The sequence below is a fragment of the Heteronotia binoei genome, chromosome 13 (assembly GCF_032191835.1).
Source record: "Heteronotia binoei isolate CCM8104 ecotype False Entrance Well chromosome 13, APGP_CSIRO_Hbin_v1, whole genome shotgun sequence".
NCBI classification, from domain to species: domain Eukaryota; kingdom Metazoa; phylum Chordata; class Lepidosauria; order Squamata; family Gekkonidae; genus Heteronotia; species Heteronotia binoei.
Window position 1 is genome coordinate 71,527,773 of NC_083235.1, and position 18,892 is coordinate 71,546,664.

The following is an 18,892-nucleotide window of genomic DNA, read 5'->3' on the forward strand; positions in this document are numbered from 1 at the left end:
CGCTTTTAAATGCTAAACGTCAAAGATACTCCCCTTTCCTCCGTTACTGTACCATGCCATTTCATTAGAGCTTTTTATTGTAGATTTTGATGGCACAGCAGACCATCAGTGGTTTGATGCACTGAAATAATACGCCTTCATTTAGCCTGTCTCTCAGGCAGCTCTGGATTTGTCTGGTTCTGTTTGCATCGTAAAGGAGTCCTTGCCCATAGAACATGTTTATCATAGAACTGAGGTTGTATTTATTTCCTTGCAGGTACTCTAGCGGTAAAGGTAGTCCCCTGTGCAAGCACCAGTCGTTTCCGACTCTGGGGCGACGTTGCTTTCATGTTTTCACAGCAGACTTTTTATGGGGTGGTTTGCCATTGCCTTCCCCACTCATCTGCACTTCCCCCGCCCCCCCAGCAAGCTGGGTACTCATTTTACCGACCTCGGAAGGATGGAAGGCTGAGTCAACCTGAGCCAGCTGCCTGAAACCAGCTTCCACCGGGATCGAACTCAGGTTGTTGTGAGCAGAGAGTTCAGACTGCAGTATTGCAGCTTTACCACTCTGCGCCACGGGGCCGTAGCATAACTCCTATAACAAAAACAAAGCTATAGCAATGACTCCTATAACATGACTCCTATGACAAATAACAAAAACATGACTCCTATAACAACAACAAGAACACAGTTGTGTACATATCATGTTTTGTAATTTGGTGCAGCATACCAATATTAGAGATAGGAGAACTGAATTTAAAGACAAGCAAACTTTTCTCTCATCACAGTCTGTTATGGAGTAATTACAAATTGTAAAAAAAAAAATGTTGCCCTTAAACGAATGCATAGTGCCTTCTATTAGCGAAAGAGCATTTACATTCAGGTTTTATAACAGCCGCAATAGCGGACTGACGAATCAGATGAATACATTTTTAAGACCTTTCAGTCATTTTCAAAAAACCTTTGAGGTTTAAAAAAGCAACAGTTTACACTTTAATACAAGTGCTTGCAAACATTCCCAGTTGGTAGGCACCACTTTAGAAAATATAATGCTTCTGTCTTTCATAACAGCAAATCTCTTTTCTGAGATGGTGCCTTCCGCAATATAGATCTGCATTACCTGACAACAGAGAATATTTTTCTCCCACAAAAATATTTATTTATGTGTAAATATATGCAGATTTAATCGAGTAGTCGATTGCAAACTCAGAATTGACTAAAATTTCTCTAAATAAGTTATAGCCATACTGACCCTATTATAAATTTGTAACACAGATCGTATTACAGGAGGTCTATCACAACTGCATAATATTGAAGTATAAGAAAGGTAATATTGCAATAACGAATCTTAAGAAGTAGCTTATATATATGCTTCTCAAATAGGTGTTTATTCAACATGAAAAAGTTGCCCTTTTCATAATCCATAGGAGCAACACAGGGACCTGCTGAGTCACAAGCTCCTATTGTGTTTTTTGGCTGCTGAAGACCAGCTTCCGGTGTATATGCATAGAAAACATGGGTTTATGCCTCTTGCCTCTCTTTGCACTTTCTGAGAAAAGCAGAGGAATAGAGAGGCCAGATCACACAGCAGTGGATAGGATTCCTCCATGACTTTGACCTTCGCTATGGGATACCTCCCACTGGAGAGCTCACATTCCCTGTCCCCAGCTCTCTTGGTCTGTGCCTACAGTTGTAGCTCTTCTTCCTTCCTCTCAGTGACTGAGATGTCACGCCTTTCTGTTCTTCACGTCCACCCTGCACAGCGGTTCTAAATTCTTCCGAAAGCTAATTAGTCACCTTGTATTGTGCAGTTAACATTTCTGTGGTGGAGAGAGCAGATTAATCAATATATGCAGTAGGCTGTCTTTAAAACATATGAACATATGAAGCTGCCTTCCACTGAATCAGACCCTCCATCAAAGTCAGTATTGTCTTCTCAGACTGGCAGCGGCTCTCCAGGGTCTCAAGCTGAGGTTTTTCATGCCTGTTTGCCTGGACCCTTTTAGTTGGAGATGCCAGGGATTGAACCTGGGACCTTCTGCTTACCAAGCAGATGCTCTACCACTGAGCCACCGTCCCTCCCCTGACCAGCAGTGGCTCTCCAGCTGAGGTTTTTCACACCTACTTGCCTGGACCCTTTTAGTTGGAGATGCCGGGGATTGAACCTGGGACCTTCTGCTTCCCAAGCAGATGCTCCACCACTGAGCCACCGTCCCTCCCCAATTAACGATTGTTAATGCTTCAGTAAAATAGTTTTCTAACGGTTTACACTGGTATGAATGCCTGTATTGCTGTTTGTTAAAGAGTAACTCATTACTGTTTTTCTCCCCACCCCCCAAGAGAGCGACCGCAGGACCGTCTTCATTGCGCTGACAGTGATCAGCCTCGTAGGCACCGTTCTGTTCTTTCTCGTCAGGAATCCACAGGAATCAAATACAGAAGAAGGAGAGACAGCAGGCAATGCCGATAACCTTGTAGAACCAATGTAGGTGCAATATAGATGCATGCAAAACATTCTCCTAGATCCACTTGCTTCTAGTTTAAGCACATTGTTTTGAAGTGAGAATTCAAGTTATATTTAGTTGTCTCCAGAGGAATGCACGAGTAATTGTGTTTTTCCATTAATCTCTGAAAAGGCTGCCCCTTTGACCAGCGCTCAAGGTAAAGTGCGCGACTGAAAGCATCTTTCTGGAACTGTAGGAGCTGCCGTAGGAATCGAAATAGCAATGAGTCTACCTTAGGACAATGTAATTTGGTTTGGGTGAAAGTACCTTTCTCTTAGCAGCACCAGATCTTGACTAGATGATACATAATTATAGGCTAGTGATGCAAGTTAACAAGATAAATTTGTCCTTGGGTTAGACCACTTCTAAGCGGTGAGAGACAGTGTGGCCTAGTGGTGAGAGAGTTGGAACTAAGTCTGGAAGTGAAGAGAGCTAGATTCAAAGCCTCATGATGCTAGCTGGGCAACCTTGGAAGAGTTACACATCCTCTCTCATTCTATGGCTTTTCCACATTCTCATTTTCCTCGCTTGTAACCATCTTTGTCTTTGGGATTATGTTTCTGGTCCACTTATATTTGATATTGCACTAGTTTATGTCTAGCAAATCTCACTGTAGATTTAAACTCAGGTTTTTATGCTGGACATAAAACGTTGTGATAAAACATAAAACGTTGTGATATCAGATGGACCGCTAGAGTGAACAAAATGTGTGGAACAGACCCCCCCCCCCCAAGAGTCAGGAATTTATAACCAAGGAAAATGGAAACACAGAAAAGCTCCTAATCTACTTTCCTGAGTACTTAGTTTATTGTATTGTATACTTTACTAAGTAGTTTTGAAGATAAACTGGAAGCAAGAAGAACCTAATATGTCACCCTGAGGTCCTTGGAGAAAGGTTAAAATGTAATAGAGTGCAGGTGGAGGCCCCTGTGATATTCTCTGCACATAGGAAATCAGCATACCACACTAGACTAAAACCCTTTTACAAGGGACTATTTTTTGCACATTATCATGCAAGTCCCCCACTTACAGTTTCTAATGGTATAGTCCTAACCTGGGTTTAACAACACACTGAGAACCAGCCCAAGTTATCTTGTATCTGCTGCTAATGTTGCTTTATAGCCTTATTACTCCTTATGTAACCATCCCTTCCTATCTTCTTCGCAGGAACAGTTATGAACCGATAAAATACTTCTGAGCATGTACAAAATGCCTTGCCATCAGCCCCGAATTACAGCAGCATGCCTTCGAACTTAGAATCAAGGAGGAGGGCTTTCTTAAAGGCAGAGGCAGGTTTCCATGCTGGCCTGAGTCTTGGCTTGTCTCTGCCCACAAATACCTTGGCAGTATTCTGAGAAAGTTTTTTTTGTAACTTTTAGAGTGTAGGGATCCTCATGCCACCATTCAACCTCATGCCAGTGTTCTATTCCCAATCATACTCACTCACTTTTGCAATGGGGTAAATCTCTTTTAAGTGGCACGTGTGAAGGGCAATGTAAAGGTGATGGGAAAACGTAAGAGAAAAGGATCTGTAGCGTTTAAATGAAAGAGAAATGAATTTAGATTGAAACCTGGGGATGTGATTGACATTAACACTGTCCATCTCTTCTCCCCTGGAAGCAGTGTGTCAGCTTTTGAGGCACCAATAATTGCTTTTGGGAGGACCAGCCTTATTAAGAACTACACTGGGGGGAAAAAAAGATTCTGACCTTCTGTAAGCATTTGGAGATCTGGCTTATGAATTCCACATTGGAATTGTATATGGCAGCCATGTGCCCTCTGTAAGTTCTAAAAGCCCTGTCGATTTCTAACACTCTGACCATTGCTTTCCTTTAACTAATGGATAGTAAAAATATTATTTGAATAATGTTTACTTTCAAGAACCCTCTTTCGGTATTTCTAGAATTTTCCAAAAACATGTTTTCAAGGCCTAAAAAATTTCAATTTCAGACAATAGTTTGAGAGGTATAAATTCCACAGTGGCCTGCTTGCTTATAATGTTTTCCACTGAGATTTCACATCCCATGGAGCCTTGTTAAGTTGGTTTGTTGTTTGGATGTAGATAAACCACACCTTCCACTAAGATACCAAGTTACATAAAATAAGAAGATAGGAAGATATTGTATTTATATCCCGCCCTACACTCTGAAGAGTCTCAGAGCGGCTCACAATCTCCTTTACCTTCCTCCCCCACAACAGACACCCTGTGAGGTGGGTGGGGCTGGAGAGGGCTCTCACAGCAGCTGCCCTTTCAAGGACAACCTCTGCCAGGGCTACGGCTGACCCAAGGCCATGCTAGCAGGTGCAAGTGGAGGAGTGGGGAATCAAGCCCGGTTCTCCCAGATAAGAGTCCGCACACTTCACCACTACACCAAACTGGCTCTCCACAGACAACTAGTCAGTCATATATGATGGCGAGGGTTTTTTTTGGGTTTTTTTACAAATCAGTATTTAAGATTGTGGACAGAGCTACAGTAATATCCTAAGGGTGGGGAAAACTTACTGAAAATTCTGAAGGAAGAAAGTTAATTTTGATGCAATTGACTTGATTTCATTTCTGCATGAGATATTGTTTCCCATACTGAGTATGTAATATTGTAATATTTCTAACGTTAGCAAAAATGTTTTTAAAAAGATATGTTGTAAGATGAAATGGGTGTGCCTGTTTTACAGCTCAGTGGCATTTGCGGCTCAGTATGGCCAGTATCATAATGCCCCTGTATAAATCGATGGTGTGGTCTCATTTGGAGTACTGTGTGCAGTTCTGGTCGCCGCATCTCAAAAAGGATATTATAGCATTGGAGAAAGTCCAGAGAAGGGCAACTAGAACTAGAATGATTAAAGGGCTGGGACACTTTCCCTATGAAGAAAGGTCGAAACACTTGGGGCTCTTTAGCTTGGAGAAACGTCGACTGCGGGGTGACATGATAGAGGTTTACAAGATAATGCATGGGATGGAGAAAGCAGAGAAAGAAGTACTTTTCTCCCTTTCTCACAATACAAGAACTCGTGGGCATTCAGTGAAATTGCTGAGCAGACAGGTTAAAACGGATAAAAGGAAGTACTTCTTCACCCAAAGGGTGATTAACATGTGGAATTCACTGCCACAGGAGGTGGTGGCGGCCACAAGCATGGCCACCTTCAAGAGGGGTTTAGATAAAAATATGGAGCACAGGTCCATCAGTGGCTATTAGCCACAGTGTGTGTGTATATATAAACAATTTTTTGCCACTGTGTGACACAGAGTGTTGGACTGGATGGGCCGTTGGCCTGATCCAACATGGCTTCTCTTATGTTCTTATGGCTGGTATTTGTGCATTCATAGAAAACATGTATTTGTTTTTCATCAGGTCTGACCAAAGTAAAATGACAAGAGCCGCAGATGCATTTAGTAAGTATCATTCCCTGGAAGAATTAATACTTGCAAGGAACAGGGCCTTAGATATTCCACCATTAGTTATAAAGGAAAATCTAACTCACCTGTGGACCTGTCTAAAAATGACAAGGCGGCTGCACTGGTGCTCCCCTCCAAATTTGATCTGTTTTCCTATATTGTATCGCTTTTTCTTACCTACCAATGTTTTCCATTTTTTAGCATCGCAGTAGAGTAAAAGTGCCTTTGACTGACTTAATGAGAGATTTGGGGACGTTCCATGCAACTTGGCTGTTTCTATCAGGGGAGAGGTGGCCACGAGTCAAAAAAAGGGAAGGGGGATTGGAAATGCTTACTAATAATAACGGCAGCTAGCGTGGTGTAGCAATTAGCGTGCTGGACTAGGATCTGGGAGACCCAGGTTCAAATCCCCCCTCTGCCATGGAGGCTTGTTGGGTGACCTTGGGCCAGCCATACATTCTCAGCCCTGGCCTACCTCACAGGGTTATTGTAAGGATAAAATGGAGGCTGAGAAGGATTTAAGCCTCTTTGGATCCCTTGTGGAGAGAAAGGTGTTGTATAAATGAAGTGAAGCGGTGGTGGGAAATACCATCATTTCTTTTCACATTTTTTCAATTTTTGTTTTTATATACAGCTGTGTGAGTAATAATAGAGACCATAGGTGAAGTCCCCCCCCCTTTTTTTCTTTAATAGTCTGTATAATTTTCATGATTTTAATTGTGCTTTGTTTGCAGGAAGCTCTATGAAGCTGTGTTTCACCAAAGAGATTCTGTTGCTTAGTATCACAACAGCCTATACAGGTAGAGTCAAAAGCACTGCTGTCTGAGGTTTGCCTGGGGCCTGAGAAAGGTGCTCTTTGTGTGGACAAGAGCGAGTCTCTCACCGAACCTGCCATCCTATGTCCGCTTCTCTTCCCTGAGTCTTCCTTTTCATATCTCCTCAAGGGTTTTGCGCATTCCCATTTCTGCTCCTTTTTCAGCCCCAGGATTTCACACTGCAGGCCCAGCGAACCACTGAAGGTGGTGGTGGAAAGCCGCGTGTAGAGCTGAGGCTTTCTTAACTGCAGAGAAAAAAAAGTCCATCTGGTTTTTGCTCTGAACATCTGCTTGTCTTAGCTGTCAAAGCTGCACTGGACAAAACTACACACAGAAAACTTTTGGCTGCTGTAGACATGTTATGGCTCCTTAGCCCGTTAAAGGATTACTTTTCAGCATCCTTGGGTGTTTTTTCCAGCCGCTGTAGGCAAGTTCTCTTACTATATTGGGACCCAGCAGAGAGTTGTGCTACAAGACTGCCATCTGGTGGTCACAAAAAAGAGTAGCTGTCATTCCTTAGGTTTGGGGGTGTGCAAAAAAAAAATCGGTATTTTTGGGGTTCTGGTATACTGAACCCAAAAAATACCAGTATTTTCTGAAATTCATGGATCCCAATATCGATATGGCGTTGGAATTTAGGATTTAAAAAAAAAACTGATTTTTTTTTTACTCCATTATACTCTATGGGGACTGTTAGTAAGGTATAATGGCGAATTGATCTGGGGCTCTGGATTGGGGGCCCCTGTTTTTTGAGAGAGAGGCACCAATCTGCAGCATAGCTGCTGCTGCTTCTCCTCAAACCTCATATTTGACAAAAGATTGGAGTAAGGGGTCCAATTCTGTGTATCCCCAATAAAGGTGCCCCATCCTCTGCTGAAAGCAGTGGTTTCTTTAAATGCATTCTCCAAGCTCCGCCACTGATACCAAGTTCTCTGTAAATGCCTACGCCTTCTCCAAGCACAGCGGTGGGACTCAGTAAGTTAACTGAGTTCACTCACCAAGTCATGTGGCCGTGGGGCTTGGTCTCTTTAAACGCCTCCCACCTTCTCCAAGAATGGGGGCAGCAGCAAGACTCAGCAAGTGAACTCAGAAGACATATGCCTTCTGGGTTTACTAGCTGACAGGACTTGGAGGACCATGGTCTCTTTAATTGCCTACCGCCTTTGTTAAGTGTGGCAGTGGCAGCAAAACACAGCAAGTGAACGCAGAAGGCGTATGCTGAGTCGGACTACGATGGCAAGGCTTGGAGGAGTAGGCGTTTACGGAGACTTCAGTCTCTTTAAATGTCTACTGCCACTGCCACTTGAAGGCTACTTGGAGGAAAGGGCTTCTCAGTATAACTGAACATACCCAAATAAAACCGAGGGGGGCGGGATTGGCTTTCTGGATGGATTAGCTGGAGCAGTAGTCAAATACAGATCTATGAAGACAGATCTCTGATCTACATTTGGCTTTAAAATACCCCCAAAATCAAGTAAGGCATTTTTTCTGGTATTTTTTAAAATTCAGACAAACCAAATACTCTTACTTAGGTGCAGTCGTATATTTGAGGTTTCCTCTCCAGACGCAAAGGCTCGGTGGGCAAGAACGGAGATCTGCAAGGCTGTACTACTTGTCTGTATAAAGAAACAGTAATTGCTTTTGTGGGGTGGGGAATAACTGTTAGTTTAGCGCACAGACTTACACATTGTTCTGCTATTTCTGTTATACTTTTCTTAATTATTAATATTGGATTTTTGACCACCCTTCCCAGAACTGGTCTCAGGGCAGTTGACAGTGATGTAAAAACCGGCCAAAAACAAGTAAAACCAAAATAGCAGGCAACAAAACCTTAGAGTCTAGAAAAACAAGATGTTTTCCAAGTTCAGAGTGGTGTTGTTATCTCTGGAAGAAGGTGGAAGTGGAGTGCTGATGTGGAATCGTTGCTACACTCAGCCAGATGCCTGATGGAACATCTCTGCCTTCCAAGCCCTGTGGAACTGTAATAAGTCCTACAGGGCCTTGATGGAACTTGGATGGAACAGTTGTGTGAACTGCAGGAATTGCTATTGCTATTAAGTGCTTGTTTGGGTTTTTAATGTTAATCTCTCCTTTGTGAGACTGAAATTCTCCTCAAGTAATCGCTTGCTGGGGGGGAAAGTGTAGATGACTGGGGAAGGCAATGGCAAACCACCCCGTAAAAAGTCTGCCGTGAAAATGTTGTGAAAGCAACGTCACCCCAGAGTCGGAAACGACTGGCGCTTGCACAGGGGACCTTTCCTTTCCTGTACTTAAGAGCCCCGCGGCGCAGTGCGTTAAACCTGCAGTACTGCAGTCCTAAGCTCTGCTCAGGGCCTGAGTTCGATCCCCGGCGGAAGCTGGGTTTTCAGGTAGCCGGCTTGAGGTTGACTCAGCCTTCCATCCTTCTGAGGTCGGTAAAACGAGTACCCAGCTTGCTGGGGGGGGGGGGGGAAGTGTAGATGAGTGGGGAAGGCAATGGCAAACCACCCCGTAAAAAGTCTGCCGTGAAAACGTTGTGAAAGCAGCGTCACCCCAGAGTCGGAACGACTGGTGCTTGCACAGGGGGGCTACCTTTTTAATCTGTCATAACTGCCCTAATAGCCCAGACTAGCCAGATCTCATTGATACTTGGATGAGAGACCTCCAGGAAAGACTAGAGCTGCTATGCAGAGGAAGGCAATGGCAAACAAGCTCTGCTCATCCCTTGCCTTGAAAATCTCACGGAGTTGAGCTTCATGGGATCGCCATGAGTTGGTTGTGACTTGTTGGCACGCTTTACCTTAGTCACGGCCGCTTCCACTAGGTGGTATGAATAGTGCTTATGGATAAAGCAGTTGTGCATAACCACATCTGAAAGAATGTTGTTTCTTTCAAGGTCTGGAATTAACATTCTTCTCTGGAGTGTATGGGACCTGTATAGGCGCTGTAGATAAATTTGGTGCTGAAGAAAAAAGCCTGATCGGGCTGTCTGGTATTTTTATCGGCATTGGGGAAATATTAGGTGAGTTTGCACGGAATATGATGCGGTTTAAAATAATTTTGCCCAATTGTACTATGTCTGTATATATTTTTGCATGTAGCTCACGGAACCTAGCAACGAGTAAGATGGGCCTGTTTAACATGGCGGTGCAACGCGTTTAAGTAGCAGCTGCGCTAGTCTTCAAGTCCGAGGTGGGGCAAAAACAGCCACGTTTTTATTTATTTAGTTTAAATATCGATATTCTTCTTCTCAACCAGAAGATCAGTTCCCAAGGTGGCTTACGATAAAAAATGGAAAAAATAAGGACATAAGAGAAGCCATGTTGGAACAGGCCAATGGCCATTCCAGTCCAACACTCTGTGTCACAGAAGAACTTAAGAGAAGCCATGTTGGATCAGGCCAGTGGCCCATCCAGTCCAACACTCTGTCACAGAAGAACTTAAGAGAAGCCATGTTGGATCAGGCCAGTGGCCCATCCAGTCCAACACTCTGTCACAGAAGAACATAAGAGAAGCCCTGTTGGATCAGGCCAGTGGCCCACCCAGTCCAACACTCTGTCACAGAAGAACTTAAGAGAAGCCATGTTGGATCAGGCCAGTGGCCCATCCAGTCCAACACTCTGTGTCACATAAGAACATAAGAGAAGCCATGTTGGATCAGGCCAACGGCCCATCCAGTCCAACACTCTGTGTCACAGAAGAACTTAAGAGAAGCCATGTTGGATCAGGCCAGTGGCCCATCCAGTCCAACACTCTGTGTCACATAAGAACATAAGAGAAGCCATGTTGGATCAGGCCAATGGCCCATCCAGTCCAACACTCTGTGTCACAGAAGAACTTAAGAGAAGCCATGTTGGATCAGGCCAATGGTCCATCCAGTCCAACACTCTGTGTCACACAGTGGCCAATAATTTATATATATATATATATATATATATATATATATATATATATATATATATATATATATATATATATATATATATATATATACATACACACACACACACACACACACACATATATATATACACACTGTGGCTAATAGCCACTGATGGACCTCTGCTCCATATTTTTATCTAACCCCCTCTTGAAGCTGGCTTTGCTTGTAGCCGCCACCGCCTCCTGTGGCAGTGAATTCCACATGTTAATCACCCTTTGGGTGAAGAAGTACCTCCTTTTATCCGTTTTAACCCGACTGCTCAGCAATTTCATCGAATGCCCATGAGTTCTTGTATTGTGAGAAAGGGAGAAATGCAGTAAATAATTAATTAGTGGGAAAAAATTAAAACATTCATATAAAAATCCATCAAAGCAAAAGGCAAAAACAAGAAAAAACACCAAGCAGCTAAAACCAAGTGTAAAGTAGAAGCATAGAGTTCGAAGGGACCTCCAGAGTCATCTAGTCCAACCCCCTGCACAATGCAGGAAATTCACAAATACCTCCCCCCCCCCACATACCCCAGTGACCCTTGCTCCATGCCCAGACAATGGCAGAAAACACCCTCCAGGATCCCTGGCCAAACTGGCATATAGAAAATTGCTTCCTAACCCCAAAGTGGTGATAGGCATTTCCCTGGGTGTGTAAGAAAGAGCCACAGGAAGCAAGCACTGAAGCAAACCTTCCTGGCCTCCTTCTTCTCAAAGGAGGAGAGTCCACCTGCTCCCAAGGCAGCCTGTTCCACTGGTTTTAACTGTCAGGAAGTTCTTCCTAATGTTGAGCCAGAAACGCTCTTGATATAATTACAAGCTGTTGGTTCTGGTCCGACCTATCTTCCCATGTGCTAAACAGATTAGCCTGTTCACTGGGGTGTGGAGCCCCAGATCCAAATCCCCACAGTGTCTTGAAGCTGACAATTGCTTTCTCTCAGCCTAACCTACAAAGACATTGTGAAGATAAAATGGAGGAGGGGGAACCATGTATGCTGTCCTGACCTCTTTGGAGGAAAGGCAGGATAAAAATGTGATTGGCAGGTGGCTCCTTCCTTAATCCCAAGAAGGCAGTGCTCAGAACTCCTTTCTGCTTGCTCCCTTCCCCCTTTGTGGTGCACATACAAGTTTTTAAAGGACACCTTTCTCTTTATGTTTGCAGTCCGAAATCTTGATACTGTGAATACGGAGTTTACTTAAAATTATTTTAACTTTCTTTCCTCTTTCCGGTTTTGTCCACAGGCGGAGGAATCTTTGGCCTCCTGAGCAAGAGCGACCGTTTTGGCCGGAACCCCGTGGTGATGTTAGGCATCGTCGTCCATTTTGTAGCCTTCTATTTGATATTCTATAACATACCAAATGATGCACCTGTGGCTTCCATTTATGGGACAGACAGCATAGCATACATGGAACCAAGGTATTGCCCCCTTGTGCTGAGTTGACAACCGAGTGACTAATCGGGGATTCAGTCTAAACCTCACTGAGTTCAGGTTGTCTTTTCTTTTCATGCTGAGACCCCTTTCTGCTAGCCAATAACGACATAAGGCAGTTTGTTCAAGTAAATTGCACACCTTGCAAGTGTAATAACTACTTACACATTGGGAATATCCCTTTTACTAGGCGAATGCAAGAAGGGTGCAGGTCCCAGAGACCTGCTATCACTGACCTAAATTTTCACAGCCTAAACATAATTCTTCAAAATGTATGAAGGAGGTTTACAAACGAAGTTTTAAAAATTATGTAGCCATCGGCTAGTTTTTCTGTTCACTCCATCGCTTAAAATGGTTGCATAGTCTCTAACATATGATGATAGACAGAACTGGTTCAGGGGAAACGGTAAGCGCTTGTTGCCTACTACTGTGTGATATTATTAAAAAGCCATTGTGGTGTTGTCATGAGAGATGGTCACCTCAACATCTATGAATCTTACTGTTCGAAAACATCAGCATTTGGTCCTGTTGTAAATTTAATGCAACGGCTTATTTCCTGTTGTGCCATCCAAGTGTGAAGAATAACATCGGGGAGAGTTTCATGTCAAACACTTATCATTCTTCCACTATTCCCAGACCCAAAAGGTTGCAGTTTGGTATATCAAAGTAACCTGCCTTAATTGCACTCAGATGGGAGGAGGAGCCTTGGTCTTCTTTGTGAATCATCTTTTGGATCTTGTTCTTGATTAGCTCACAGTGATTAAAGGGCTCACCTATATTTCTGCTAAAAAGGAAGTGGTGGCGACGACAAGCATAGACAGCTTCAAGGGGGGAATGATAAGCATATGGAGCAGAGGTCTATCAGTGGCTTTTAGCCACAGCTTATTGTTGGAACTCTCTGTCTGGAGCAGTGATGCTCTGTACTCTTGGTGCTTGGGGGGCACAGTGGAAGGGCTTCTAGTCCCACTGGTGGACCTCTTGATGGCACTTGGTTTTTTTGGCCCCTGTATGACACATAGTGTTGGACTGGATGGGCCATTGGCCTGATCCAACATGGCTTCTCTTATGTTCTTATGTGACACAGAATGTTGGACTGGATGGGCCATTGGCCTGATCCAACATGGCTTCTCTTCCGTTCTTATGTGAAACAGAGTATTGGACTGGATGGGCCATTGGCCTGATCCAACATGGCTTCTCTTATGTTCTTATGTGACACAGAGTGTTGGACTGGATGGGCCATTGGCCTGATCCAACATGGCTTCTCTTATGTTCTTATGTGACACAGAGTGTTGGACTGGAGGGGCCATTGGCCTGATCCAACAGGGCTACTCTTATGTTCTCATGTGACACAGAGTGTTGGACTGGATGGGCCATTGGCCTGATCCAACATGGCTTCTCTTATGTTCTTATGTGACCCAGAGTGTTGGACTGGATGGGCCATTGGCCTGATCCAACATGGCTTCTCTTATGTTCTTATCTTGCATCCATCTGGGAGAAGGAGGGAAGACAGAGGTTACAATAACATGTGAATCAACACACAAGGGGCTGAATAACATGTTACAATGGATGGGCCATTGGCCTGACCCAATCTCCCATGGGCCAAGAACCATCTTGCTACATCTCCTCCCTTTTGCTTTGTTACTGATGCTGACTTGAAAGTACTGCAATCTGCTTGTCTTCATATATGTATGTATATGTAGGAAGCTAGAGTTTTTAAACGTGCCTACTTGTATTACTTACGTTTAAACCTGAACCACTTTTAAAATTACTTTAAATAAAACTTACTGGGTTTATTGGTGTATTCTACTTCACGTGTGAGAGTCCTGCCCAGTCTTAGTCAGGCTACCAGAAAGAGACTAACAAAAGTTTATTCAGGATACGAGCTTTCATGTGTAGGTACACTTCCTCGGATACAATTGTATCCGAGGAAGCTCATACCTTAAATTAATGCACATGGAAGCTCATACCTTAAATTAACTTTTGTTGGTCTTAAAAGTGCCACTGGACTCAAAATTTGTTCTGCTTCAGAACAACATAACTACCCACCTGGATCTACCAGAAGAAGACTTGTTCCTGGGTCCCAGATGCGGGGACAGGGGAATCAAGGCATCCATGAGAAGGCGTGTGGAGTTGGGGAACTCCATGGTCTTCTGACAGGTTTAGTGATTAGAGTGCTGCACTAGGGCAGAACAGTGGAAGTTCATATCCCAGTTGCCATAAAGCTCCGCAAGTAACATTGGGCCTACCAATTAATTTCAACCAAATCTACGTCATAGGTTTGTATGCCTACCTGAGCTCCCTGGAGGAAGGAGAGAATAAAAATGTAACAGATTCTACTAAAGCATATAGCAGAATGTTAGTTAACACATGCTAAATATCTTTGCCATTAGAGTGCTGGATTAGGGCAGAACAATGGAAGTTCAAGTCCCAGTTGCCATAAAGCTCCATAAGGGTCATCACCTTTTTGAGCCTGTGGGCATGCTGCGTGCAGCCACAAGGTGGTCCCCCCAGAATGTGGAGCCAACCACAAAATGACTGCTGCAGCTTACCCCTCAGTACACAGTGGGCTGTGGAGGCCACTGTTGCTGCCCGAGCAGTGTTTTTGAAATCCTCGCAGCTCATCAGATCTCCAGTGGCCAATCAGAAATCTTGCTGGGCAAAAGTCCCACTTGGCCCCGCCCATTTTCTAAAAGCACTTGGCGGGCGCCAGGAAAAGTCTCAGCGGGCGCCACGGCACAGAAGGGCATCATGTTGGGGACTCCTGACCCTACACATTGAAACTTGGTCTCAACAGATGTTCAGTCACTAGCGACAAAATAAATGATGGTACAATTTGTATGTAATACTTTTCCTCCAGCAGTAGTTGTACATGCTTTGCTTAAGTTCATTGTGGTTGATGTGAGGCTCTTTTCCTTTTTTTTTTTTAGCAAGGAAGTGGCTATTTTTTGCAGTTTCTTACTGGGTCTAGGTGACAGCTGTTTCAACACTCAGCTCCTCAGCATTTTGGGGTACCTGTATGCAGAAGACAGTGCTCCAGCTTTTGCAATCTTCAAATTCATTCAGGTAATCTCTCTCACCAAATGGCGCAGCCAGATTGTTTTATTATATGTGTAGTTACTACTCTACTGGAATCATGCAGTAAATTATTAATTACCCATCAGTAAAAGGTTTTATGTGGGAACTTTAGAAGGAACCTTGATGACTACATAGCTTGCATAAATTAGGTGGCAGCTGTGACGGTAAGGTATGGGTTAAACAGAAAACTGAAGACGCATAGAGCCTGCGTCAGGTGACCTGAGGGTGGGGGCCAGGGTGCTCAGAACTCTCAGTGTGTGAGATTGACAGCTAACGGCTGAGGAGAGTTAGTTGGTGCCTGACAGAGCCGGAGAGAGTTAGTGCCTGTCAGAGTCTGAGAGAGTTGGTCTTTGTGGGAGCTGAGACAGTGGCTGAGGAGAGAAGCCAAGCTGACTGCTAGCTCTATAAAAGCAGCAAGGGGCTGTGTGTGACTAAGAAGGAGAGTCACGGTGAAGACCTGAATGGTCACAGACACATGCACATATCTCTTAAGAGCTAGAGAGGTGGTTGAGGGAACATATGTGGGTCTGGAAGTCTGAAGGGCTGGGAGTAGAGGCTCCAGTCGACTTGTGAGAGACTTGGCACATTACACCCAAGAGGCCAGCCTTTGCTAGTGTTGGAGAGTGTTTGTATAGGAACTGTGAACCTGAGAGACCTAGGAAAAAGAAAGACATTATAAAGCCTGAAGTGACTGAGCAACTTATTAACTGCATGAGATACATGATAGCCTATGTAAATATCTCCCATATCCCCAGTTGAAGACTTTGTGTTTAAAATAAATATCTGTGGTTTACGTTAAAGTTCTCTGGTGCCTTTAATTTGGGAAAACCGTCAAAGCTGCCGCGGTCCCCTACGAATTAGAATTATATATCCATCTGAAAACAAAACCCCCGAAGAGACTAGAAGAGAGAAATCCATATCATACCCACCCCTTTGAGTTCTATAGTCCTGAGGCGAAAGTTTAAAAAGGAAGAACTGAGGAGAAACGGAGGGGCTGCGGTAGCTGTAAACAGCACATAGAAGCGATCCAGTGGGACCGTGAGGCGGGTGCTGTTATAGCAGCAAAAGGCCAAAGCCCTCACACTAATGGGATGTTTGGTTACCTAAATTGGATTTTTTTTTTTAAAAAAAAGACAATATTGGGAAAATGAAAATAGGGATTAAAAAATGAATAGAATGCATACATTTCCGGATGTGCTATATAGGGGAGTTTAAGGGGGACTCACAGGCAGCGCCAGTTCCAGGTTGGAGAGTCCCTGGGCAGGCAGGACCTTCCCCCCCCCCGTACTCCCTTCTCCTTTCCCTTCCACCTGCTTTCTCCCTCACTCTCCCAGCCTTCCCATAATTGCTTTTACTGCTTTTTTCTCATCCTTCTCTTCCCCTCCCACCTCTGCCACCACTTTCTCCCTCCCATCACTGCATTCTCCGCCCCCCTTCTCCTTCTTAAGACCAACTGCTTTCTCCATCCCTCCCCCAACACTCACATTGGCATTGCTTTCTCCCCCTCTCCTCTTCTGTTCAACTATAACTTCTTAGGATTGTATTAGTTTTTTGAAAGTCGTGATGTATTTAGGTGTATACCTCCCTTCTCTATGGGGGAAGGGGGCAGTTTGGCTTTTCTGTGCCAGGCCACATTGTGCAGGGTTTATGGATCTATGCTCAGGCCAAGTTTGGAATTGGATATGTGTTTATATATGGAATTAGATATATGGTTATTAGGAGCCCCGTAGCATAGAGTGGTAAGCTGCAGTGCTGCAGTCCAAGCTCTGCTCAGAACCTGAGTTCGATCCTGGTAGAAGCTGAGTTCAGGTAGCCAGCTCAAGGTTGACTCAGCCTTCCATCCTTCCAAGGTCGGTAAAATGAGTACCCAGCTTGCTGGGGGTGTAAAGTGTGGATAACTGGGGAAGGCAATGGCAAACCACCCTGTAAAAAGTCTGCCATAAAAATGTCGTGATGCGATGTCACCCCAGAGTTGGAAACAACCGGTGCTTGCACAGGGGACTACCTTGACCTTTATATGGCACTACTTATTAACATAGATGAAATAGAGAATAGTGCAAAGGCCATCAAGCGGTCATGCAAACTGGGAAATGAAACAGTAGTGTTGGATTTCATGCAGAAGCAGTGAAGATAATAATAGGCAAACTCATATTGGAAATTACCTTGGATTAAGTAGCGTCCTGTTAGATGTGGATGACCATATGCTGCCAAGGTTGATTTCAGAAAGATTTCACAAGCTAAAGAGGTAACTTAGGAAAGGAATGTACGCCCTGGAATGTTATTAAAAGCAAATGCCTCTAAAGTGGAGTGGGTATGTCACTAACCATATGTTCCTCTCTTCCCTGCTTTCCTTTTCAGTCTGTCTGTGCAGCCATCGCATTTTTCTACAGCAACTACCTGCTTCTTCAGTGGCAGCTCTTGATTATGGCTGTGGTTGGATTCTTTGGGACAATTTCCTTTTTCACGGTGGAGTGGGAAGCCCCAGCCTTTGTTGCCAAGAATTTACATTACAGCAGCATTTAAGAAAAGCCTTTTCAATCACCCTAGGACAGCATTCACATGCAAACACACATCCGTTTCTTGAAATGAGTTGCTAACATTTGCAATTAGAGAAGCATGTTTCAAGGAAATCCGGTTTCCACCTGAGAACAACTATTACTTGGCATGGAACAAGTAAGCCCCCAAATTTTGTTTTTAATCAAATAGTGCAGATGTGAAGGTTTGTTCACTACAGGGTGGAGGAAGAGGGACTTGGAAATCAGAGCATCAGGATATTCTTTGTATCATTGCCACTTGCTGAGTGCCTGCATCTCAGGCTTATGACCACTGATTGCGGAAATCATGCCCTTCTAAAAATAATTACGTTGCTATTTTGGCTTCAGTTACGTATGTCTGAAATTTTGATCCAGCTGTCTACTAAGAATTTTTTCCTGTTTGGGCTTAGGTACACTGCAACACAGATATGGAAGACTAATTTGTTTCATGGATTTGTGCAGAAATTGTACGCAGGTTCTAAAGTTTCTTCGTTAATTTGCCAGCCCCATTTTCTCTTGAGACATTTACTTTACAAGATGAAGTATTATTTATGTTGGAAAAAAAAGAATGTAGCATAAGGAAATTAAAAATTTTTGCACAAGCTGTTTTTGCTAATTTTATGTAGTCTAATCAGAGGCAAAAATTGTTAAGATCCCAATCCTCTGAGGCTATTTATCTTCACTCAGGATCAAGTTTATTATTATTTTGGTGCTATAAGACTGTGTAAGAAATGGTTTCTGAAGACCCCTAATCACATTATCATAACGCATCTATAAATATGTAAATACCTTGGCGGCATAACTGAGTTCACTGGGACTTGTCATGTGCATAAAATTACCTGAATGCATGAATTTGGTGTGAGATTAAGGAAAGTGCCATGAATTGTTTTAGCCCCATTCACTTCTGTTCATTGATTAGTAACAACCTCTAGGCACAGTCTTCTCTTAGTGATATATCATTAGTTCACATTTTAATGTGTCCGTAGAATAAGACAGTGGCTTGGATCTAAAGTAGCATTTCTGCAGGTGCAAGGATTTCTGTACATGGAGCAGACAGTCCCTCCCTCTGCTGTATCCTGAAATCTCCCCCCAACCCCCTTTCAGGCTGTAACAAGACAGAGGAGGCAAGGAAGTAGCATTCTTTAAGCAGAAATCCTTGTGCCATGGAAATGCTAGAATAGCATTCAGGACAACAATTGTGATTTTACCTTCGTCAAGCCAGGGAGAAACACTACGAGAGCAACGGAAA

The 18,892-nt window shown here is 43.7% G+C and overlaps 1 protein-coding gene across 3 annotated transcripts in view; it reads left to right on the forward strand.

Annotated features, from left to right (window-relative positions):
* MFSD11 (major facilitator superfamily domain containing 11) overlaps positions 1-18,248 on the forward strand; it is a 40,457-nt gene extending 22,209 nt beyond the window's left edge. For all 3 annotated transcript variants that reach the window (XM_060253411.1, XM_060253412.1, XM_060253413.1), the window contains 7 exons: positions 2,323-2,467; positions 5,837-5,877; positions 6,615-6,680; positions 9,571-9,696; positions 11,847-12,021; positions 14,962-15,097; positions 17,468-18,248. In XM_060253411.1, the coding sequence (XP_060109394.1) occupies positions 2,323-2,467; positions 5,837-5,877; positions 6,615-6,680; positions 9,571-9,696; positions 11,847-12,021; positions 14,962-15,097; positions 17,468-17,632 (854 nt within the window). In that variant the 3' untranslated portion in view covers positions 17,633-18,248. The remainder of the gene's footprint in view (positions 1-2,322; positions 2,468-5,836; positions 5,878-6,614; positions 6,681-9,570; positions 9,697-11,846; positions 12,022-14,961; positions 15,098-17,467) is intronic.
* The last annotated feature ends 644 nt before the right edge of the window (positions 18,249-18,892 follow it).